This window comes from Magallana gigas, chromosome 7 (assembly GCF_963853765.1).
Source record: "Magallana gigas chromosome 7, xbMagGiga1.1, whole genome shotgun sequence".
In the NCBI taxonomy this organism is placed as follows: domain Eukaryota; kingdom Metazoa; phylum Mollusca; class Bivalvia; order Ostreida; family Ostreidae; genus Magallana; species Magallana gigas.
Genome location: NC_088859.1, coordinates 30,540,245 through 30,565,752, shown reverse-complemented (window position 1 = coordinate 30,565,752; position 25,508 = coordinate 30,540,245). Strand labels below are relative to the sequence as shown.

The 25,508-nt window shown below is 32.9% G+C and overlaps 2 protein-coding genes and 1 long non-coding RNA gene across 6 annotated transcripts; 2 read left to right on the top strand and 1 right to left on the bottom strand.

Annotated features, from left to right (window-relative positions):
* Window positions 1-6,874: 6,874 nt before the first annotated feature.
* LOC105318616 (AP-1 complex subunit mu-1) lies at window positions 6,875-11,452 on the top strand. Its single transcript, XM_011415827.4, has 11 exons — window positions 6,875-6,994; window positions 7,247-7,312; window positions 7,498-7,722; window positions 7,911-8,041; window positions 8,162-8,306; window positions 8,407-8,533; window positions 8,625-8,767; window positions 8,902-8,973; window positions 10,138-10,296; window positions 10,620-10,745; window positions 10,919-11,452. The coding sequence occupies exons 2-11, from the start codon at window positions 7,271-7,273 to the stop codon at window positions 11,015-11,017; spliced, it is 1,269 nt and encodes a 422-aa protein (XP_011414129.1). The 5' UTR covers window positions 6,875-6,994; window positions 7,247-7,270; the 3' UTR covers window positions 11,018-11,452.
* A 96-nt stretch (window positions 11,453-11,548) lies between these two features.
* Window positions 11,549-24,671, bottom strand: LOC105318617 (coiled-coil domain-containing protein 78). 4 transcript variants are annotated; one of them, XM_066065310.1, is made up of 21 exons: window positions 24,563-24,671; window positions 24,081-24,201; window positions 23,475-23,692; window positions 23,020-23,183; window positions 22,691-22,834; window positions 19,368-19,564; window positions 18,858-19,032; window positions 18,462-18,593; window positions 18,009-18,140; window positions 17,511-17,597; window positions 17,111-17,290; window positions 16,621-16,794; window positions 16,164-16,214; window positions 15,942-16,030; window positions 15,564-15,642; window positions 14,437-14,562; window positions 14,033-14,229; window positions 13,365-13,539; window positions 13,211-13,245; window positions 12,693-12,866; window positions 11,549-12,397 (listed from the first exon to the last, which is right to left on the bottom strand). In XM_066065310.1, the coding sequence occupies exons 2-21, from the start codon at window positions 24,191-24,193 to the stop codon at window positions 12,295-12,297; spliced, it is 2,745 nt and encodes a 914-aa protein (XP_065921382.1). In that variant the 5' UTR covers window positions 24,194-24,201; window positions 24,563-24,671; the 3' UTR covers window positions 11,549-12,294. The 4 variants fall into 4 exon arrangements, with proteins under 4 accessions (XP_065921382.1, XP_065921383.1, XP_034312611.1 ...); XM_066065311.1 differs by having other exon boundaries at window positions 24,081-24,205; window positions 24,563-24,662; XM_034456720.2 differs by having other exon boundaries at window positions 24,081-24,205; window positions 24,559-24,660.
* LOC109617423 (uncharacterized) lies at window positions 19,773-23,109 on the top strand. The gene is made up of 3 exons (XR_002198551.3): window positions 19,773-19,985; window positions 22,700-22,893; window positions 22,995-23,109. It is a non-coding gene; the product is annotated as an uncharacterized lncRNA (long non-coding RNA).
* Window positions 24,672-25,508: the final 837 nt, after the last annotated feature.

Genomic DNA, 25,508 nt, shown 5'->3' with positions numbered 1-25,508 from the left:
GAATTGTAAATAAATACATGTACAAAATCTTAATGCATTAAATGCAAGCATTGAACGGAAAAAAAGTACACGCATTCCACAAAATAACTTTCAACTTTATTTCCCGCATAGCTGGTAATGGCGTCGTGATTTCACATGAACAAGAATCACTCGTGCGAAACACGTGTACAGAAGCTGATCTTTGGTTCTATACACAACAGGTGTTATTGTCTTTCTTTGGTTTTTAGCAGTTCTTGTACTTTACAACTAACTCTATATATTTGCAATTGGACGCTTAAATAGGTGTACACGAGATGCCGGTATTCACACCTTTCCACGGGCACCTGTTAGGTCACTCATCACAATCTGTTGTGTGTATAGTCTGAATATATCTTACTTCTACTTTGTTAGTTTCGTGGCTTTTCTTAATCTCTAAAAAATAAAAGAACTGTCTGTAGATATACACACTAACAACTACACGTAAGACTATCGGCGCGTGGATCCGTGGAACAATTCAGCGACTCTATACATGCGGGATTTTCACAAATTAACTTGCGATAAAAATATCATTTACCGGGTACATTAATGTACCAAAAAAAAAAAATGATTAATCAAATCATAAATAGTTGAATGAGATAACAAGTACGTGTAAGCACAAACACAGCTCTTTTAAAATTTATTTTCAATCTTATATGTGTGATGTGAAATAGCGTCGAAATTTTAACCGTCGAGATCAATCTATATGTACCATCGTCCGCTGTACAAACTTTTAGTCATTGTCACAGTGTTGAAATCGTTGTGAAAACCATGAGTCTAAAATAAATGAATTCAATTCATACAAATAAAACTTGTGTGTTGATTATAATACTTAAATTAAAGTTTTATCACTGAACTTTAATTTATTATTTAAAATTTCGCTTTAGGTTTCTATAGTTGGTCGTTTGAGCGGGATTTTATCTCAGGACTCCACGTGCTTCGCCTGTCAATCAGTTTAAGTATAACAGTACAGATCGCGCCGCGTGCTACTTGGCTCCTCCTATATGGCTAGAAGAAAATTATCGAATGAAACGTTTTTGTTTTATGTTTTCTTATATCCCTATTGAAACGAGTGTTCCTATTTTAAATTATTCAACAATAATTTCTCTCCGATTTCATGATTATAATTCATGTACTGGCGATCAGAGTAGTTTTCCCTCGCTGTCGTATTATTATTGTTACTAGATAAATTCTTATATATTTATCACTTTTAACATTCATTTGTTGATTACCGGGTATTTTTTCGTGTCCTGTTTACAACAGGTATGTGTGTAAAAAGGTAAATAAAATATAAACAGGTTAGTCAGCAGTTGTAAAACGTCAGCTAAATCGCATGCATACACTGAAGAGCGGACACTTGTTCAACAGAATGATAAATATCGCCATTATATAAATTAGAGTTATTGAATTGTTGTGTATATCCAGTTGTGTACATATCGTATGAAATATGTTACATGAACATGTATTAATAGTTTAACGGAAAAACAAAAACTGATAGTCGAATTTTGACTATACACGCGATCTTAGTTCAGATAAGAGAGGCGATGACGGGTTAGATGTAGGTATGATCTATGTATACAAACAAGTGCAGAAAATCATAGAATTAATATTTAAATGAATAAAAATTCGTGTCAAAAAACTATATAACAGTTGATTTCAAGATTTCTTATCTATCCATTAATTTTACATCGTCTATTCACTAAGGCGATCGGCGATCGGCAATAGTACTACAGTAGTACGCAATAAAGAATGATCATACGAATTATGAATAATAAAAACTAGCCGAGAATCAAGACAACGATAAAGGAAACTAAACAAAAAAAATATCGGAATAAAGTCGGGGCAATTTGTTATAGCCATTTTAAATGGATTAGAAGTATTTAATGGACTTTCAACTCAAGAACATGTATAGAAATTAAAACTCGAGATGCTTTGTAAAATTATCGACAGCTCGCTGAATTAACAAAAATATAGCGGATTGAAGTCAAACAGTTCTTTTAATCTATCTGAATGATTACATTAATCTAAATTAAATACTAATAATAACAGACTGATCAAAATTAAAATTACCCCCACTTCCCAGTTGTCACTGAGTACACGGTTCATGCAACGTATCAAAAACGGGGAAACGGATCGGATGGACGTTCTGATTTTAAATAGATCGATTGAAATTCTTTTGTAATATATCATATAAAAAAAGAAAAATTCTTGTCATATTTACCACCTTGCTGAAGTAGATCGGGCAAAAACTAAACAAAATTATATGGAGAAAAATCAAAGCGTTCAGGCCACGCCTACCTCATTAATAAAGCGCGCAAACCGTTCACAAAGCGTGCAGCTATTTTTAGCAAAGCGTACCGTGCAAGAAGCGAACCGTTCCGTTCACAAAGCGTACCGTACCGTTCACAAAGCGAACCGTACCGTTCACAAAACGAACCGTACCGTTCACAAAACGAACCGTACCGTTCATAAAGCGTAACGAACCGAACCGTGCAACCGGTGTAGTAGCACGTTTCAGGGTCTGTACATCTTATGGCATTGTTACATATAATTAATAGCAATATTGAAATAATGGTATAGTACATGTACATGTAAAGTACATTGACAATGTAGTTGATAATTACTAGTAAATAAATAATAATTGTATAAAGTTGTATACAGAAGGTTTTTTCCAATATTTCACTCGGATTTCTCTATACTGTTGATGGTTTGTTCCCGTTTTGCACACATTTGAAAATTAATTTTTTTGAAGATTTTTTTTGAAGATTTTGAAAATACAATTGTATCTATATTCTTCATGTTTCATCGTAAAGGCGCTGATAAAACACAGGCGCTGATAAAACACAGGTAAAAATCCAGGTAAAATCTTTGACTGAAAGCAGACTATAATTGCTATCACAACACAATTCACACCTATTGTTCTATACCCAATTATCAAATGTGTGCAAAACGGGAACACACCCTGTTGATACATCAAAACAAAATGGAATTCATCTTCAATATCAGAACAAGATTTGCATAAGCGGCTTTCCTTTGGTACATTTGTGTGTCGTCCACTTTCAATTGCAAGTCTATGAGATGACAATATAATTCTTGCAATTTGTTTCTTTTATGTAGAAGGTATTGAATTTGTTAAATAATATTGTAATGTAAACTGATCAATAATATGCTTGTAAAAATAACATCGAGATGAGAAATTAATCTGTTCTTCAAGTTGTTGAATAAAGTGATCAACGATTCTTTGCTCAGTAATGAGTAATTATGAGTTGTAGGAAAATAGGTTGCACAATGTATATGTTCCTGCTCATACCATATATGTCCTAGACCTATTTCAAAAAGTTTATTTTCAATTACACTAACCCAATTTTCAGCAGGTGCCAAAGACGATTCACATTCATTATACAGCATTTCGTAACAGGACTGCAAAATACAATTCTGACTTTGTAACAATTTGAACCAAAATTTGAATATTCTAACCATTTTTAGTTTTCATAAATAGCCTCCCAGTTTCAAAATATACAATTACAGTGTTTGTATTCTTCTTCACACTTAACACAGATTTAATATATTCTAAATGTATACTTTTTAAGAATGAGTGTCATAAAAAATTGTTACTGTTTCCAACACCAGGCATTTACCTTTGCCTTATATAGTATATCGGAGATGACAATATGATGTTCTGATGTATCATGCATGCTTGCAGTTGGCGTATTTCACACCTTATATCGAATATCATTCATCTTTAATAATGTGGTAACTTGAGATGAAGTCACACGAATCATTTGACAATTTAATAATCTCTTTCTGGAAATCTTTTGTGGGGAATATGTATGTCGTCGTACTTTCTTATGAAAGTTCAGAATTGTGAAATCGTTACAATAAACATTTTTTTTCCTGGAATTTTTTTTTTTAATGTTTTCTGTGGTGGTTCATACGGGTTTAATGGTCGTTGACATTTAAAATACAAAAAAAAAATATGACCCATGTCAGCACGTTTTTATATTTTTTCTGCACTGATGATCGCTAAATGCGTACATACGTATACATTCTTAGATTATATATAAACAGCCAAACAAACAAACCATTAAATTGATTTAATAGTCTTAAAAAGCACATTACTGTTTTAAAAAATCATCTTTGAAGGAACGAACGCCTTTTAAATTCATATAAAAGGAGAGAGAAAACAATTGTTGCATTGTATTACGGATTAGAAAGTAAACAGTGTGGCCTAACTGGCATTAATATGAATTTCCACGCAGCACTTCGTGAAATTTCAGGCGATACATGTGCATATGAAACTTGCATCAGAGAGTCGTTGTATCAGTACAATGAACGTGTGAGACTTCGTTTAGTGACTAGATTAGGTGGTAACAATGTGGTAGTTAATGTAGTTAACAGCTATTAGACGTACCACACACACGCGTGCACGTGCGCGTTTGATATTGGTATTCCAAAGAGTACTATATATATATGAACATATTTTATTGTGTAAATTACAAAAAAGGATTGGAAACAAGTTCTTACAACTTACAAGTTCCTCTCCTATATATATAATGAAGAAAAATATGAAATTTAAAGATAAGTGTAATGCATGCATGAATGTAGAGATTGTTTTGTGGTAGGGTCAGTTAAAAATATCATCTTGATGGAAATACATAATTATATTGTACTAATGTTATATTTTGATTTATTACATACTTAGTAATAAATACAGGTGTTTTGCATATGTGGTACAGATGACATCACAAAACTCGTATCGGCCTACGGGGCTGATACAGGTTATCAGCCCTAGGACTGATTCGGATCCGTATCACACCCCTTGCGGAACTCCTCTGCTTTTTTTTTCGTTTCGGCATTTGTGCATGTTTACAGACGAAAAAATAAAACATTTGTTACAGTCGACAATTTAAGTGCAGTTGAAAACTTCAAATGCTAGTAAATGTTTTAGAGAAGTTAATTTAAAAAAACTGGGAAAATTCCGGGTCTGTAGATACATGTTTGGTCAAACAATAAGATTCATATTTTTATTTAATACATGTACAGACTACTTCCAAATAATACTTAAAATCAATTTGTTCAAGTTGATGTTTTTTAAATTTATTACTAAGTATGTAATAAATGTAATAATAGATACCCTTATTCCATACCACAGCCTGTGTCATCCCTCGACCAATATCATCCCTCGGGCCTTCGGCCCTCGGGCTGATATTGGAGTCTCGGGCTGATACTGGCTGTGATATGGAAAAGGGTATGTATTATTCTCTATATAAACTATATTATTGTTTTATAATCTTTTACGAATGTTAGAAAGTCACTGTGTCGCGAATAAAGTCAAATGAACCATACAGGAATCTTTGTTTTCGTTATTAAATTATTAAACAAATACTGTAACATTTTGACATTTTTTGACATTGTACGTGGTAGATTAATACGGTTAATTACATGTACGATTGTTAATGCGCAACTGCACTCGCCCTCTCTCTCTCTCATTCTCTCTCTCTCTCTCTCTCTCTCTCTCTCTCTCTCTCTCTCTCTCTCTCTCTCTCTCTCTCTCTCTCTCTCTCTCTCTCTCTCTCTCTCTCTCTCTCTCTCTCTCTGTTAATAGTTAACACATTGTCTAAATATTTTATTTAAAGGCAGTTGTTTTACAGAGGAATAATAATACCGGAACAATTAAGAATCTTCTGAACCTTTATGGATATCATTATAGGTTTCTCAAACAGTCTTGAAAGAAAAAAATCGCTGATTTATAAAATTCCATTTCGCATTCAAATTCGAGATCGGCGGGTCAATAGTCCAATGATTTATCCACCAAAAGGCACAGCATTCAATGAACCCATTGTCTCTCTATTCAATATCAGTTATTACATAATGACACGTCCATTTCTTCCTAAAGGCTTTACCATGAAAACAAGTTGTTTTTTTCTTTATCGACCCAAAGTTAATTAATTTATCTCCCTCTGATTCTTTCCTTATCTGGGATAGTTTCCATTCTAGTAAAACCTGCATTCTGATTGGTGAAAAAGGGGTATCGTTAAATTGGTTTCTATGAGACGTTTTTGTTATTGATTGTCCTTGTATTGGTATATCACCTATTCGAATAAGTAATATCACATATTCGAATAATTAATACATGTATCACCTAGTATTTATTTTTATTTTTTTAAGGGGATTTTACTTACACGGACAGGTGGTATCGTTCGGAATTTGTTTTCAGACCGGGAGCTACAGACCTGCAGCTACACTATTCGAATAGGTCAAGAAAGTAATAGCTATTAAGTTGTGTTTCGTGTCAGCAATATTTATTTCAAATATGTAGTTTAAATGTATATATAGGTGAAACACTGATTCAAATAGGTGATATCTTCTCTTCGAAAGTATAAATGATACAACCTATTTGAGTCGTAGATATTACAAATTCAAAAATGTAATTCATGTACATGTATAACAAATTCAAATTAAATCTAGATATCACCTTTTGAATTAAATATATGAATTCATAATTTACTTGTATTCAGATACCCCTTTTTCAAATAGCTGATATCACCAATTCAACCTAAAAGGTTTAAGGTTAATATCACCTTTTTGAATAATTGATATCACCAAAACAAAAGCTATAGATATAGATTATATCACCTACTTGAAAAAAAAATCCCACTTACTAAAGAGACGATATCACATATTCCAATAGTTGATATCACTTAAAATTTCAATAAATACCATACGGTCCCAATAGTTTTCTCGTTTCTAAAGAAATTAACATGTTTTTAAAAGAGGGCCACAAACAAAACATATTACCACGTTGACATTAAGCATTATCCATGTAAGCATAATCTGCTCAACATACAGATACGAATTAATATTATCCGAATTATCTTGCGCCGGCAAAAAGGAAGATGACAGGTGTAACTTCCGGCATAATTTAATTTTGATGAAATCGGCAAATTGAAGAAGAAATCCGCTAATTTTGTTTGTAGCGGTAAGTAAATAAAGATGCCAGAAATATTAGTTCATTGTATAGTTTGATAATTATGTAGAGGTGGTTGATCCAAAGATATAAACGTCATAAATGCAGTTCGAATTTTCTCTGAAATTGCTGTTTTGATGATTTAGAACATGAGATGTGCCACACTTCAGTAAATATCCCCCATAATAATTATCTCAGGTGTTTTTGTATATACTGTATGTTTATGAATGTAATGTGAATTGTTTAAAATTAATATCTTTACAGTAATTGTGATCATCTGGACCAGCCATGTCGGCATCTGCTGTATATTTGCTGGATTCCAAGGGAAAGGTTTGTGTGCTAGGTTCATGATTTCACTTCTCGCAGTTGTCAATATTAACAAAATGAATAATGCCTCTAAAGGGCTTATGAAAGCATTCATTGTTATCTAAATTTTGGGGGTGTTCTCAAATTTACTTATATTTTTGAATGACTTACCATGAGTATGTGTTTACAATTGATTATTCTGTTTATAGGTGCTGATATGTCGTAATTATAGAGGAGACATTGACATGTCAGTTATTGACAAGTTCATGTCTCTTTTAATGGAAAGGGAAGAAGATATGAATACTTCCCCCATCATACAGCATGGCAACACAACCTTTATTTTCATCAAGTATAACAGCTTGTATTTGGTCGCCACATCCAAAAAGAATGCCAATGTTACCATGGTCTTCGCCTTCCTTCATAAGCTAGTACAGGTTGGTATAAAATGGCAGCATCTCTAATTTTCTATTTTGATAAACGAAGCTTTATTTTGCTATGAATGAGTCTTTTATGGAAATTGACTAGTATCAGGTTATATTAGGATATACCAGTAGTTTGAATATGTTCAGTTTGACTTCTTTACTGTAACATGCATGAGCATATCTAGTTTCATTTTTTGTAGGTATTTATTGAATACTTCAAAGAACTTGAAGAGGAAAGCATCAGAGATAACTTTGTTCTAATCTATGAGCTACTAGATGAAGTAATGGATTTCGGTTTTCCACAGACAACCGATAGTAAAATTCTTCAAGAGTATGTGTTTAATAATATAAAACTGTTCATAATTTGCTGATATATTGCAATTAATTTATATAGTTTCAACTCTCTCTGGATGTAAGTCAGACTCTAATGATAGTTGTCTAAATTTTAAAGATTCATTACCCAAGAGGGTCACAAGATGGAGGTAGCACCCCGACCCCCACCTGCAGTCACCAATGCTGTGTCATGGCGATCCGAGAAAATCAAGTACAGGAAAAATGAGGTGTTCCTTGATGTCATTGAATCTGTAAATCTACTAGTAAGTAAAAACAAACGATATCAAGGGTACTTTTTGGTTGATTAATATCATCTGTCCATAATAACTAAATGATACAATAATGAGTTTGTTTGATGAACAGGTCAGTGCCAATGGTAATGTGCTTCGAAGTGAAATTGTTGGAGCTGTGAAAATGAGGGTGTACTTATCAGGGATGCCTGAGTTGAGACTGGGTCTCAATGATAAAGTGCTGTTTGAGAGCACAGGACGTGAGTACAATTAGTTTTTCCATGTAAATAAAAAGTTAAATTGTTTGCTCTTAAATTGGTCTCTAAGCTAACTTGTATGCTGATTTTTTAGGTGGCAAGAGCAAGTCAGTGGAGCTTGAGGATGTGAAATTCCACCAATGTGTCAGACTGTCAAGATTTGAAAATGACAGGACAATTTCCTTCATTCCACCAGATGGAGAATTTGAGTTAATGTCTTACAGGTTGAACACTCATGTAAGTTTAACATCGGTCAAGTTCAGGATGCTTAGAAAGACTTCCATGAAAAATAAAACTCAATAATATGAAAATTTTATTTTCATTCATTGTTGCTATTGATGTTATAATATAGATATTGTTTTGTTTTGCAGGTGAAGCCATTGATTTGGGTTGAGTCTGTTATTGAGAGGCATGCCCATAGCCGTGTTGAGTACATGATAAAGGTAAGTGTTTATTTTTTTTAATTGATACTCCTCAATTATTGTACCTGTTTATACTTATTAATTACCGTATTTTTGGGAAATTAGGTCGATACGGTTTATTGGGCGAAGGAGGCCGTTTTTAGCCAAACAATAAAAAAAAGTATAAATAGGTCGACTTCGAAGAATTGGTCGAAAAATTACCGCTAGTTCTAATGAATAAATAGTTTAAACCAATAACGTTATCATATAGTAGCATTTAATCTTATTTCACAGTTTTAAATAAAAGGGAAATAAAATGTATTTCATGAAAACATCGTAAGAAAATGTCTGAAATTGCGTCAAAATTTTCATACCAATTATTTCAGTACGGACGGTTTTAATTTAAGATCGTTTTTTATTACTTCCCTGCCATGGTGTACAAACTGGTGTTAACCGGGGGATAGTTACCTAGCTTGGAGGCATGACTACGGTAGCACATGCCACCCTGTGTCTCTGTGTGACTTTTTACTGTGTATATACACACGAGTCAACCTCTGATCTTATTGAAGCCTGCAGGCATGAGTAGCACGTGCCGAGAGTTCAACCGTGTATAAACAAAGTAAGCGCTACCCAGACTGATTTCAGAGACACCTGGCTAAAATTTCATTGAAAGTTTTATGTTGAATATACAGAAAATAACTTGTTCATGTATTCTATTATGAAAACAAATTGTTTTTTTTTAATTTCTACCCGACGATATTTCCCCCCGTAATTACCCTTTGTACGGTTCTCATTTTACTTTTACTGCGCGAAATCGATTTCCTGTTTATCGTAAGCACACGATCAAAATGCATGACAGCATATAATGATTCAGTCAGTGATCTAAGTAAGAAATGTAAGAAGAAATTATTTTTGTTTAAATGATAAATTACTACAGTATTTTGAGTAAAATCCATTCGATTTTTACACAGAAATTCAAGCAGTATTATAGTTAACACATGATTTTATTGGAGGGTTGCATAAATTTTTGCAAAATTTCATATCAAATTTTCCAACCAAAAAAAAAACAAAACATAAATTGGGCGAAGCGATGAATAGGGCGAGGTCCGCATGTCAGGGGGAAAAAGTATCGACCTAATTTCCCAAAAATACGGTAAAATACTTTACATCTCAGGGTATTAAACTTTTGTATTTCTCGTCTGACAGGCCAAGAGTCAGTTCAAGAGGAGATCCACTGCCAACAATGTTGAGATCATCATTCCAGTTCCTGCAGATGCAGACTCACCCAAGTTCAAAACAACAGTCGGCAGCTGCAAATATGCTCCTGACATGAATGCAGTCATTTGGACCGTCAAATCATTCCCTGTAAGATCAAGCTTCACAAATCATGAAAAGAAAAAAAAATCAAATATTAATACTAGAATTTCCTTGAAAAGAGTTTATTAGTATATTGCTTATGATACATGTATTTGATATTAATTTGAACCTGGATATATCAAATACACATGTACATGTACCATGGATATGACAGAACCAGGGTGAAGTCCTAAACACCATTTATTTTTTTAACCTCTTCAAATACTGTTTATCTCAATGTTTTCTTGGTCTCATTGAGTAAAAGATATATACATGTATGTAAGAGGTTTGATTGTACTTGAACATGTCTTTAAAATGTTTTTGGCTTTCAGGGAGGCAAGGAGTACTTGATGAGAGCACACTTTGGCTTACCTAGTGTTATAGCTGAGGAGAGTGAGGGCAGGCCCCCGATCCATGTTAAATTTGAGATTCCTTACTTCACTGTATCTGGCATACAGGTATATTTTGTGATCATATTTATCACTATACAGTTCAATCATCCTCTTCCTTCAATAAAATTATTTTGAATGCTTTTATCGAAAGCTGGTTTTCGGCATGATAATAAAACAACTTATTTCCCCACAATGGTCAGTTAAATTTCAATCTGAAAAAGTTAAATGATTTTTTTAAGGTGAGATATCTGAAGATCATTGAAAAGAGTGGATACCAGGCTCTCCCATGGGTACGCTACATCACACAGAATGGAGATTATCAACTCAGAACGCAATAGTGTCAAAAGAAGAACACGGACAAAAAATGGAACAAATCTAGAGATGGCAATGCAGCCATTAATGGCCATTAATTCTACTGTAGTGCTGTAAATATCAAAAAGAAAATGTTTTGGTTTGCTTCCATTATAAATGAGAAAAATACAAACTGAACATTTTTTCTTAAACATATTAACCTTCTTTACCATTGATACCAACTTAAATCAGCCCATGTATAAGTTATTATATAAATACCAGGTTTTAAACATGTTCCAGATTATTAAAATCCTGGATTCATTTGTATTTAATGTTTTAAAACCTTCGTGTTTTAAGATTTTAAGAAGAATCTTAATTTGTGTTCCAAGAGATCTTCATGTATGCTTCATTGTATTTAAGTATTTATGGTAATATTATGTCATAATTTCTGGTGGAAAATAAAAATCTCAGTAATGTATTAATACTTGTTCTGTCATCATATTGTTTTCAAAAGTATAATGTATTACGGTAACTATTTAAATACTTTGTTTTATTGTTCAAGTAATGAAAAAACAACATTTAGAAAAATCAATTTTATTATGCAGTGTACAAAAATATTGCATCTAAAAGTATGTAAAGCATGGACTTCAGTCCAAGTTGCAGGATTTTCTGTTTTTAAATAAAAGGGAATCTAAGATACGCATAAATACAATATACATTGAATGTTTGCCAAAATAATAATTAAAACTGGAATTTTTATCTAATTGTGAAATATCCTGGTACTAATACTTATAATACGATTAAAGCAAATGATGGAAGCCAGAACCAATTGCACTTTGAAATGATAAAGATTTTTTTCTAATGGCAAAATACAACATACCCTCCTGTGATGGAAAAGCAAAATTTTGTATCTACTTGTATATACTGCAAAGTGTTTTCAACCACATGTACATGATTGTAATAACACTGACATAATAATAAATACTGGAAGCATCTGAATTTGAAAATACATTTTAAAACTAGTTAAAGATATACATATACATGCATACATATGTTGCAATGATCAACACCGACATATCACAGAAATATCACAGTCTCCAGGAAATAATGGACACCAAAGCACTACATGTACCATAAAGTCATCAGGGTTAATCATAAGTTACAACCAATTCCCTTATATGGCAACTTGAGGATTTATATCTTTATTCTATAGCCAGTAGTTGAACCATGGTTCTTGGTTTCAATAGTGCAGCAAGAATTGTTCTATAGACTTGATCAACACTAGTCTATTCTACAGTTAGAATATCCAGAAGTTTTCAAGCACTTATTTTCTGCGTCCTTTTCTGTAGGTAGGAGCCCCTAGCACAGGGGAGCCATCTGTATCGTAGCCAAGCATTTTCCTCAGTTTTACAATCTCTTGTTTATACCTAAAATTTCAGAAAACAAAAAATACATTGATAATTTGATATTTAAATACTTGTGATTACAGTGGACTTGATCATTAGAACTTGTGGTGGCACAATTTTGGTGGATTTCGCATGTTCTCCTTACCCAGGAAATTACATCCTCAACAAATTTGAATACAGGTGTATTCAAAATTTACATCCCTAAGAATCTATGAAAAACTACTGTAGCTATCAACAAAAATGGTTCCTCATAAATTCAATGAATCAATATTCAGTACCAGTACACTATCATAAACGGTTAAATTCCACTAATTACCTAACAAGATGGTGATCTATATAGTCCTGGCTCTCCTTCAGTTGTTCTTTCAGCACAATGTTTTCACTCATTAGTTTGGCTCTCTCCTCTTCTAGGTCCTTTTGTGTATTTAGTGTGTACTCCCTTAACTGCTTACGCAGAGCAGCCCAGGTTTCTGCTGGTTTTTCTCCTGGCCTGTTCAATGATAGTTGAAATTTATGTACATGTAAATATGCAAAGTATGATTTAAGTAATACACTACCGGTATTTGATAAACAAATTCTTAAAATAATGAAAAAATACCGTAACATTTATTGTGACACCTTTAAATTAAAAAAAAAAAAAGGTCTCCACAAAATCATCAGAATTTTATTCTCTCATAAAAATTTTGAAATGGATCTTTAAGGTAATCTTGTATGGCTTACAAACATAGAAAAGTTGGTTCTATCTTTGCTCGACTTTTGAAACAGACGAGTACCGGTATATTATGAACTGAAAATGCATGAATGTGCAAGAAAGATACGATATTTCACACTCACTTCATCCTAATGTCATCCTCCTCTGACACACCATACTGAAAATGAAAAAAAAAAGACATTTCAAAATTTTAGCTTTATTTTTCTTTAAATACCAGTACTCTTTTTTATCATTGTGCTGTTGGTAAGGGGTTAAAATAGTTACTTAAATCCTTACCTTGTTTTTGTAATTCTCCAGAGTCTGTCTGAGTCTGTTGACCTCCCCTTTGAGACGAGTGATTTCCCGCAGATTGGAGGAGTTGATTTCTGAGTCGGACAACTTCAGTTCCGTCTCATCGGGTCCCATGTCAATGTCATCTAAACCTCTCTCCTCACATTGAAGCCTCAAGTTCCTTTTTTAAAAAAAAGAATTCCTCAATTAATGATATCAACACAATACATGTATGGTATTTCACTCAAAACTAGAAATGTGCAATTTTCCTGAAAAAATACTCGCATTATATACTGGAAGATGGTAAACAAAAAGGAGATATACATAAGTAAAGAGATTTTACAGGTTATCATTTCTATCTTACATCATGTGCAAATTTTATTGTTTGTAAATCAATATACTACATAAAAAAAGATGGCAGGAGAAACCTTTTTGATAGCCTCCATGATAAATAAAATCAAGGGATGGCAGAAAAAATTAAGCCAAGATATAATTATGTGTTCATTGGCAAAATACGATTTTATATTTCCCGATTTCTTTACCTGGTGGTGGGAGATTTATGGTACTTCTAGTTACAATTCTCCACTTTCAAATCGCACAAATATATGGTGCATTGAAATTAGTAAACTTCAACATGAGAGTTTCTAACTTTGCTGAGTTGTTGACACACTGACCTGTAATGTATCAGCAGTTCTTCATACTTGTGGAGCAGTGTGCGCTTGCTCTCTCGATATTGCTGGGCTGCTAAACTAAGCTGTTCTTCTCGCTCCTTATGAGATCGAGAAATGTCTTTATGCATGTTCTCCACGTATTCCCTCATTCGGCCCGAGTTACGACCTTCAGGTCCTGCATTATTTTTATCCACAAATTCCTAAATTAAACCCAAAAATCTCCTTAATAATAAAAATCAGTGACCTTCAATTCTAGCACCCACTGAATTTTAAATTAATGCAGTAAATAGGAATAGTTGAACAATTGTATTTATTGTTTGGTAGATGTGATTGCAGAAAAATATTATTAGGTACATTGTATCCTAATTTATTAAATGAGCTGCAAGTATCTATTTCTGTGTACTTACAGCGATATCTTCGACATATTTAATGAGGCGTCCCCTGTAGTCCTCTCCAAGGTCCTTGACCTTGTGCTGGAGTCGATTCAGCTGGAGTTCTAACTGCTCCTTCTCCCCGCGGGCAACAATCAATGCCTGGCATGGTATAGATTGGTTGTACATTGTGTATTGTTAATGAATCTTACAATCTATTTATAATAGTTTTAAAAATAAACTGGAAACAATATTAATTTCAAAATGTTTAAAGAGAATAATCAGCAATTGTTTATAAGCCAAAATTACAGTCATTTTGTTTTAAAGTTTTGTAATTCTGCAAGCATGTTAATGTTTACTTTTCAGTATTTCGACAGCTTCATGCATTCATACTCCCTACAGCTATGATAATTCAATTTAAGGCAGTGCTTTGAGTCACATATAAGACATTTTTGGTAACAATTTCTTATGCAGAAACTGGTCCAGGACCAGTTCAGCTAAAAAATATACTTTTCTTATTATTAGGATTTTTTTTATTTGGGAGTTTTTTGAAATGCAATTCAATTGGAAATTATTTGGAACTGCACTTTGTTTTAATATAGCAGCTTACATAATGCAAAATATTTAGTTGATCTATAGCTGTCAAGGATGCTGCTTATCCCTCCTTCATTGACCTACTGTATACATGTATTACGGATATTATGGCAACAATATAATGCAGTGTCCTATTTGCAAACATTCCAATTAAATCTTGTTGATCTTGTCACTGTCATGCAAATATATTTCTGCTTCTAAAACTGTGAAGCAATGAGAAAAACGCTCTAATACATGGATAACATTTATAAAATGGGACACTTTGTTGTCGCAATTTATATCCTATATTTGCATTCAAAAAGCGTAAGTAGCTGGAAGGGATGCAAAACTTGTGCCCCCTGGTTCAGCACTAGATAAATTCCATGCAATATTGTAACACAAGACTACCAGATGAATACTCCTATCGAGAGTACACCAGCCCACTTACATCATTGTCAAGGCACCATATTATCTATGAAGGATATTTAGAGAATAATGACACACTAATTATATTTTTGTACATGTGTATTTACAAACTACCCATTTTAAAATCTCTCAGACTACTGAGTTATCTCCCTTAAAATACTTACAGCATTCAATTCTGCGAGACGACGCTGCCTCTCTCTGGCCAAATTACGAGACTCCTGCAGTTCCTTCTGAACAGCATTCCTAAAACAAAAACTCAAAACAGTCAACCACTTCTAACTCAATTATCCTTTAAAATATAGTGATTTTCAGAACAAAAGAAACTAATACATTAACTCCATAACAGAAAATAATTTGACTTAACATAAAGAGAGGTAATTAAGTAAAAACTGTTTAAAAATAGGTTACACCTTACACCTTGAATTGAAACAAATCGTACCGGTATTTTGTACTTTGGTATGTTTATATTTGTTATTAATATTCAGTTATCAATGCTTTGACTGTTGGCATCACCAGAGCAGTGACTGTGGCTTTCTGCTTACATCTTGGCCTCCAATTTCTGCCTGTCATCTCCGTGCTCCTTTTTCATCCTCTCCATGTCTCTCTCGTAACGCCTCTTGTTGTTAAATAGCTGTAATCACAAAAAGCAAAGTATCAACAGTAAATAAAACATAACGACAGGAATTGTTAAAGTACTAGTGTACCAACATTGTTAGTGTAGGAGTTGAGTTTATATAAACACAGTATTTGGATATAATACTAACCGTGTTCTCCACTTGTGATCTGTCTGTCTGTGATCCCAGAATCTCATCAGCCTGATGGTCAAAAAGAAATATCATTGATGAATATAATTATGTTAATACAATGTTTTTATTACTTATCCTCTATGACCAGAAAAACTACAATGGTACCGAGTAGTGCAAGAGTTATTCCCCTTTAGGAGATAAATACAGCATTAGAGAGTTCTGAATCAATTAACCTTGACTATTTTTTATACTTTATGACCAGTAGAACTACAATGGTATTAAGTAGTGCAAGAGTTATCCATTAAGAGATAAATACTGCATCAGAGAGCTCTGAATCAATTAAACTTGACTCCACAACTTCTGGTGTCCTTTATTTCAATAACTTCAAGAGTCCAGCCTTTATTTCAATAACTTCATGGGTCTTTATTTCAACTGCTGCATTGCTGGCAATGTAAATAAAAGGAGGACGAATTACCTTCACTTTGCCGGTTGAGTTCTTGATGACGAAAGCCTTGACCCTGCTGACCTCAGCCTCGGGGTCACCTACACCGGGGTCGCTGTCAGATAAGGCATGGATCTGCTTCATCAATGCTGCCTTCGCATTCACCAAGTTCAGCAGTTCTATGCTGAGTTCGTCATTCCTTTTGGTCTGTAAAGAGATTGTAAGTAAACTCTCAAAAAGATCATATTTTTCATAAAATTTACTCTTTTTCTTTTGAAGCCAAACACTTTGTAAATAGACCCTTTCACGATGAATGTTGTACTGCTCTCTTGCAGGGCAAATTGATATACTTTGCCGAAGTTTTAGTAGGTAGATAATTAAATGACGTAATTGAAACAATTGACGTTACATCATATTTCACCAAACTATGTCATTTTGCCCTGCAAAAGAGCAGTACTGCAGTTACCGGTCTACAGAAATCTTTTTAAATACATCCATTAATATAAAACCTTTATAAACTAACCTCTTTTTCATGTTCTCTGACAAGGGCTAGGTAGTTTGTCTTGAGGACAACATATTCGTCGGCCAAGTCTTTTCTCTCTTTTTCCATCTCCTGCAGTTTCTCTCTGGCATTGCGAGCTGATTTGTGATGCTTGTCTCTATCATTCTCAGCCTCCATCAGATTGTTGGTCAACATCAAAATCTAAAAAAAAAATCAAACTCTTTAAATACATTCATAAACATTCCTAATCCTACAGACAAAAATCTGACACATTTTTGTCTATTTATTTCTTGAACATTTTGCAGTTTAAAACTTTTAACAAAAGCTTGACACTTAACAGAACAGCTATAGCTTGAACAAAAGATAAACAAAGGTCAATTGACTCCTAATAGAACCATTTAAAACTTGTACCGTCTCTCACCTTGTTGGTCAGTTCAAATTTTGTGGCCTCTGCTTCTTCTCGGATTTTGTTGTTTTCTATCTGCATTTCCACCAAAGATTGGGACACCTTTAAAATCAAGACATTGCATATACTGTAAACCATCTTTTATTCATGATGACTTTAATTCGCAATTTACCAAGAAAAACTGGTTTGTGGCGACTATGTTTCATGTACAAGATGTGGACCATCGCAAAACAATATAATAGAGACAATTGATGACTGGTTCACAGCAAGAAATATTCGTGATGATGAAGGTCTCACAAACTTCGTAAAAAGTTTGTGGCACATAAATAAAAATTGGTTTGCAGTATACTTTAAACATACATGTATATAAATTCAATGTACCGGTTCTCAAAATTTAGTGCAATTTTCCTCTTCAACTTCATAGCATGCATTATATTATATAAATAATTATATATTATAAAACTCAAATATTGATAATTCTATAATCCCCTGCTTTCCTGTGCTAATTCTTACCTTTAGTTTCTCCTCCTCTGTCATCAACAACTGCTGAGACAAGTCCGTTTTGGTGTGAGCCATGCTCCCAAACTTATTCTGCATTCCATCCAGGCGGGTTTTCAGCCGTTCATTTTCATCTTTCAATTTTAGCTGTAGTAAAACAGACATTCCATTATAAAGAGATCATACAAATTGAACCTAACAGAATACATTCAATTCTAAGATTGATATTAGCCCCCACTAGCTCTAATTACTGTATTCTTTTTTTCTGTAATCTGACAAGCCTTGTCTATCAAATATGAGAACTTATGCTAAAAAAAATATATCTCTAATATGTGCTCAATTATCAGAGAAGTGACAATTTCTGTGTTTAATAAGACTTACGGTAAATGTTCAATTTTTCAATACGATTTAAATGTTCAATATTTCAATCACATTTCAATGTTCAATAAGGTTTAACCCGATCCTTACATTTTCCACCTCCAGCTGTCGGATGGTTTCCTTGACATCGTTCAGGTTGCTGATCTGTGCCATTGGTGCGGGTCCTACCCCAGACTGCTGTCTCAGATCTATGATTCTGGCTCTGTACTGGGTAATAAGCTCCTACAACATTTTACATGTAACACACAATATAGCAAAGTTTGTTCACACTGTTATACATGTTGAAAACAATGATTCTATGACATACTTTATTTTTTTGTTGATTCAAATTAATCAAAATATATTAGCTAGCTATAGATCCTGAGAAAATCAAAACAAAAAGCACTTTTGAACAAAAGAGTTTAATTCATATTAGATTTCAAAATGTTAACTCAGAAGATTTCATTTCATTTAATTAAGAAATATAAAGTATATGATTTGGCGCACCTGAGCATAGGAGTCGTTGATGATGGGGAAATTCTTCACTTGACTGAGTTTGGTAGTAAATTGGACTATGGCACTAAATGTATTGGGATCAGACTGCGGCTTGATGTTCAGCAAAGCTCTTGTCTTACAGTTTCCCCCTAACTCCTCTCTCAACAACTGTGTTAATTTAGAGTCACTGAAATAAAATTTCATGGCTTAATCAGGAATCTTAATTGATTTACATGAAAAGTAATAGCTGACATGTTATATCTTAACCTTTCTTTTTCCAGAATTTTTGAATATATTGTAAAAATACAGTCTTTTATTGTCATCACAATTGTTTAATGTTAAATAAGACAAGTCAATTATATCTACTGAATTTGATCTATTTTGTGCTTGAAACCATAATAATAATAATAAAGTTGTAATAACACCAAATTTCCTTATTTTGAATAAAAATTTGCGACAACTTTACAGGAACACACATTGATCAATTGAAAAAATAAAGACAATTTTTGTATAGACACTAACCTATAACTGATTACACGATCAGCATACGGGTTGCCGGCCAATAAGGTGACGAGAGAATTGAGGCCAATAAGAGCTTTGCTAAGTGTTGGGCCCTCCCTCTGTCTCAATATAGCAGCATCTTCATTCAGTTTCTCCAATCCCGGCAATTCAACAACAGTAAAACGAGATAGATTTGGCTTCGGATTTTCTCCTACCAACTAAAACACCAAAAATAGTTATGATTCATTCTATATATAATTCATTGGTCTCTTCACACAGAATGTTAGTGCCTCAAGATAAAAAAAATACATAGAAATAAACACAAGTCAAGAACTCCAGCTAGTAGATAACAAAATTTCTTACAGAAAATGAATCAATAAATCAGCTTTGTTGACAAAGTTTCTAAGTAAGAGGTTAGGTGGAAGTTTATCAGTGCTGCTTTCTTATCATGAGGGCCAATCCTGACCTTTTCAATCACAACCAATTCATGCCATGATCTCCAGGAAATACATATATTCACTGGAGTTCGATGGAGTTTCCTTCCTATACAAACTAGTAGAATCTAGGTACTTAAAGGTTTTTATTCCACATAAGAAAATTTATTGTTCAAAATAGAAGCAAATCAGATGAGACCAACAGGTAATTCATTTTTCAAACGGTTTATTTTGTGAATCTTGTATTAATTTTATATATGTATTTTAAATGATGTATAAATAGTCTACGCTTGTAAAAGCAGACTTACCCTGTAAATCTATTCAAAACTGTTTATGTATATTGGAGTAAATCAATATTTTTTAACTATCAAAATTTTACAAATTTGATATACCTGAATTCTTATTGAAAGAAAATGAATTTGAAAACGTTCAAACATGAATACATTGTTTATTAGTTATTAGTTAGCCTATAAGGTACTTGTTCTTAAATATCATATGTTTCTCAATAAATCTGTGATTATTGTGATTTGCCAATTCAATAAAAAAAATTAATTCACTTTAAATCTTACCCTAAAGATTCAGTTTCAATAACTTTCTATTGTCACACCATAATTTATCATTCAAGGCACGTCCTAAAAAATTCCTCTTGAAAAAACGGGACAAAAGAATCTATTCTAGAGAGTCACTATAACTGATACTGAACCCCAAGTTTAACATGAAAGCATTTAGGTCTCTATAGACAAACTGTAATCTATTATGATGGCACAATTATATGAGAATGAATTTTTTCCTTTATCAATTCCTGAGTTTGTATGCTTTTAACCAATGCATTCAATTGATTATAATGGTGTGGAAAATGGGAGAGAGGAGAAATCTGTTAAAGCTCTCGTCATGCATGGGTGAAAATCAATTCTGAATACATAAGAAAAATCTGTATGCAGACAGAGCAATAAATGATAAAATTCTGGTTTTGTATAATGCATTTAAAGATCACAAAGAAATCAGAGCTAAAGTGTTACTACAGAAATCGATTGAGATGTAAAGAAAAGCAAGAGACTATATAATTTTCCATATCCTAAGGTAAAGCAAAGATCGAATACTGAACTGGGCATTTAAATTACTTGTACATATATTGAGTGAAAAAGAGTTTCATTTATATGCCATCTTTATTCTCAAAGATCTGAATATTTGATACAAAGTTGAGTTCTTTAACTGTGCTAGTTTTTCCTCAAAAAACATTTGATGAAATATTCATCACTCATCTTTTATATGGATATTTTTAAATTTGGGGTTGAAATATATCAGTCTGTAATTATCCAAAACAAATTAAACAAACAAAACACAACATACTAAATTTTGCAACTGCTTTTATTTTTTAGCCCTTTCATAAAAACTGGCAACACAAAATGCCCAACTTACCTTGCTAAATTTCATCTAACAAACAAATACATGTATTATACATAATTTTTAATATTAAAAAAAAAATTCTAAAATTATTAAAAGAAACAATTTTTTTAGATTTAATTATTGATGGTAATCAGAGAGTGGAACAAATATACATGCATTTAGTTAGTAATTTCATGTACCTGTATTTACTTTAGCTGTAGACTGAAATTTCTCTAAGGTACCTCGCTACATCAAGACTTATACTTTTTAACACACTGCATCACACGACTTAATTAAATGTTTTGTTCAATTCTTTGAATTGATCTATTTGGTTTAATATCATCATAGCTCAGTGGTTAAAATATGGGGCGTGTAAAGCGCAGGTCAGGATCTTTTTGAAGCTTTTGTTCATCAAAATTTTAATAACTGAATTAAATTTTTGAAAGTAATCATTTTTGTCCAAAATTGCATGTCTTTTCACATATTTGACCTATATATGAATATACTTCTTATGCATCGTGCTATCTATCATAATTAAGTCATTTTCTGCTGATTCGAGAAACTATTTCAAGGTGTAGCTTATAGTGAGCCACCTTAATGGGGAAACATAGGTAATCATAGATTACAAAGCTCACCCAGACTAGGCATCACTGAAAATCATAGTTAATAATCTTTGATAAAATATTGGATACTGAAGTGGGGTTTGACACATTATCAAATAAAATCATATGATACAAAATTGTATATAATCATATTATATGTAAATTTCATACTACATTGTATATTGTATGATACAATACTTACCAATACACTACTATACAATACAATATTGTATCCTATGACTATGATACTATACAACATTGTGTCCAATTATATATCTCATGGTACAAGATAGTTCTGTATATCATGATACAATATGAAATTTAATCATGATATGACAACGTATTAAGATATAATATTGAATTTAGATAAAATATTGTATCATATTATATGATACTCTAATGATACAATGTCATATCATGGTATATGATACAATTTAGTTTAATATGATACATTACAATACTATATCATACATATTGTATCACATTATATTGTATCATAAGATTTGATATTGTATCATATGTATCTTAAGTTTGAAATCCAAGTTACATGAAAGTTAGCCAGGACAGTATATTTTTCCAACATTTGGCAAATTTAGTCAAGTTAGGACCAGTTATAAGGAAGATATTGCCATCAAAGGGTACCTGCTTCAAAAACTTTAACCTGCTCCAAAAACCTTTACCTCCTCCAGTATCTGAAATTCATGGCCCAGATTCAGAATCCATGTCTTATAAGTCCATAAGTAGGTCCAGATGCACAATCAATGCAAGTTTCGTGAAGATAGGACAAGTAATAACTACATATGTAAGATACAGCACTTGCAACAAAAACTTTAACCAGGTCCTGATGCTGACGCCACATGTAGCATAGGCTCCCCCTAACTTTGTCTCAGTAATCTTAACATACAAGGAAATTTCTACGCACCATTTCAAGGTCAATATGGATGATGGTGGCAGCATGTCTTGCAGCAGGACCAAAATCGGTGGAAGCCTCAGTTTTCCTGGCCATTCCTTGACGGAACTGAGTTTTACCATCAGTGGCATCTCTGAGGAAAGACTTACTGCAGTTCTGTACAGATAAAAACCCATGCAATCCTAAGTTTCCTTTTTCCCCCTTTTACATTTGTGGTACATGTATTGTATAAAAAGTATTTCATTTGGCATAAAATAAAAATCTGGAACATATATCTACTAATCATACATTAACAATGTTGTTCATTATTCTACAGTTACGTGACATAAAGTTTTGCTGACCTTGACATGCACCCCTTTCTCTGCAGTCTCATGGAGGTCAAGGTAGGCCCCTCCCCCACCAGGCACCTGTAGCAAGTCCTTCACCAGCTCGTTGTAGACTTCAACCATCGACATGGACACACGAGGGTTTTGCCGTCTGACTCTGGTATCTTTCATGTATTGTTCTATAATTTTAAGAAATCTCGCTACCAGATGTAGTATTTTAAACAACCATAAATCTATTACCTTTTGACTTGATCAAAACATTTTTCACCTCTTTTTTTCCCTTGATTTAAAAAAACATTCAAATAAAGTACCACACATTAGTATCCAGTTTAATCCTGAATGATGATATATGTACAATAATTTCAAGTTGTAGATGTTTTTGTCCTATTAATGAGTAGGCACTAAAACAAGACACTGTCATACATACGCAAGTCACTTAAAATCTTTAACAGTTTTTGTATGGTACAAACCTCCCGCAAGTTTAGTGAACAGATAATCCAGAATGAGAGGCACCAATCCTGCATTGTGGGTGCTCTCTCCCTGTATTGTGTAGGTTTTGCCCGATTCACTCTCTCCCATTACAAGTAAACACACATTGAATCCTGCCATGTGCAAATCCAACAAGTCATCCACAGAATTTTTGTACACATCATAGGTGCCAGAGTCTTTCCTATGCAGATTTGTCAATCTAGATGCAAATAGATAATATTTAGATCATATCATTTTGAAATGAAATATTGTTAATGATATTAATTATATTTCATCGATTCACAATTCTTTCCACTCATTACTGAGAATACTCTGAGAATACTGAATTTCTTCATACCGAAAGTTTATACAAGTATTATTTAGTGTCCTTGCTATGCTTTGTAGCTAGGCAGTACTGCTTTGTAGCCCTATTATACACAATCATATTTGCCTCTTTTTGAACACATGTACAAGTATTTTACTGGATAAAAATATCTATATCTATGGTCAATTGCTCTCTCTCTCTCTCTCTCTCTCTCTCTCTCTCTCTCTCTCTCTCTCTCTCAATATTACAATATTATTAACTACGACCAAATCAAAATACTTACCGAGCAAATAATCCCCCTGTCTTGGCTGCAATACTTTGACCTTGTATTACCAATGACTCTGGTCCCTCAGCCCTTATGGAGGGCCGAATTCTCCCAACAACTTCAATATTCATGTTCAGGCCTAACTAAAATGAACCATATCCAACTTTATCCAACCTAATTGTATGTCAGGTCAAGTACAATCACTAGATTTTATAATAAGCTACATAGGTACCTTTATGCAATTTTGCATTTTATGTAAAACAGACAAAAAGTTACAAGGAACTGTCAACCTATATTTGTACTTTTTAGATTTATAAAAGGAACTCAGAGCAAAAATAGTGATAACATTAAATTGCTGCTTTTGAACAGCTTAAGTTTTTGAGGAAAACATGCGCATAATATTTTATTGTCACTAATAAAACACACAATTATACATCTCCACATCGTTATTATTATTATAATAAATATAAATGTATATTATACGATGTGTACATACAAACCGTTTTAAATCATATGAATATAATTTGGTATTTTCAGTTTTGGCTAAACATTTGTTTACGTTAGTTTCGGGGTGTTCGGAATTTGGCAAGTCGTTCTAGAAAACATTCATACAAATTCCCGCTTTATTTCAGGGAACATCTGCTGCACCATGCCCTAAAGAGACTTGGACAATTTCAATTTTTTTTCCATTTTCAATGTTTATACTGATAAATATAGAAGTTTATGATGCTATATCAAAATTTGAAAGTCAAATATCAAGTTATAAGCAAGATACAGAGTTCATAATTCTTTGTTTTGTAAACAAAGCTCGAATATTGTCATTTTTTACATACGTGTTGTATTGGTGTAAGTTTCAATCAAATGTATCTTTCTTTTGTTGATTATAGTATTTATAAAGATATTGAATTAGTTTAAATTGTTTTTTACAAATTCTTTTTGTCTATGAAATGGTAATTCATCTCTACATTACATTTTTGTAAACAACTATAAGACTCGAGCTTTTTTTACATAACTTCTGTATCTCGCTTGTAACCTGACTTTAACATTCAATATTTTGGTCAATCATTTAAAATGCACCAGTGAACCACTTTATACATAAATAATAAAAATAACATATTTTCGATCTCAAATCGTGTCCAAGTCCCTTTAAGTGTCATAAATATTTTTCTCTTATGATCTTCATAGTATAAAGTGGAAATATGAGAGAGCTTACTATAGTTATGATGTGATCTTTTTAAAAGGAATCAATTTTTGTTTTAAAAAACGACGTGCAAAAAAATCGGCATATTAACTCGCAGGCTATTCAAACCTTTGGGTCCCGATCTACAAAACTCCTTAATGTTGTACTATGCAGCCAAAAAATTATTTCGCTATAGAATTTAGTTTTTTATCCAGGTAAAGTGTATACTATATATATACATCCCTGTTTATATTGCAACATCGTCG

What these genes read in the sequence shown, in the direction of transcription:
- LOC105318617 (XM_066065310.1), bottom strand. Translation starts at nt 24,193, where the DNA reads ATGAATATTGAAGTTGTTGGGAGAATTCGGCCCTCCATAAGGGCTGAG. An exon ending in GATCGTGTAATCAGTTATAG is followed by an intron (nt 19,033 to 19,367) that starts GTTAGTGTCTAT and finishes ATTTTATTTCAG; the next exon opens with TGACTCTAAATTAACACAGT. An exon ending in ACTCAACCGGCAAAGTGAAG is followed by an intron (nt 16,215 to 16,620) that starts GTAATTCGTCCT and finishes TTTGACCATCAG; the next exon opens with GCTGATGAGATTCTGGGATC.
- LOC105318616 (XM_011415827.4), top strand. Translation starts at nt 7,271, where the DNA reads ATGTCGGCATCTGCTGTATATTTGCTGGATTCCAAGGGAAAG. An exon ending in TCCTTCATAAGCTAGTACAG is followed by an intron (nt 7,723 to 7,910) that starts GTTGGTATAAAA and finishes CATTTTTTGTAG; the next exon opens with GTATTTATTGAATACTTCAA. An exon ending in GGACCGTCAAATCATTCCCT is followed by an intron (nt 10,297 to 10,619) that starts GTAAGATCAAGC and finishes TTTGGCTTTCAG; the next exon opens with GGAGGCAAGGAGTACTTGAT.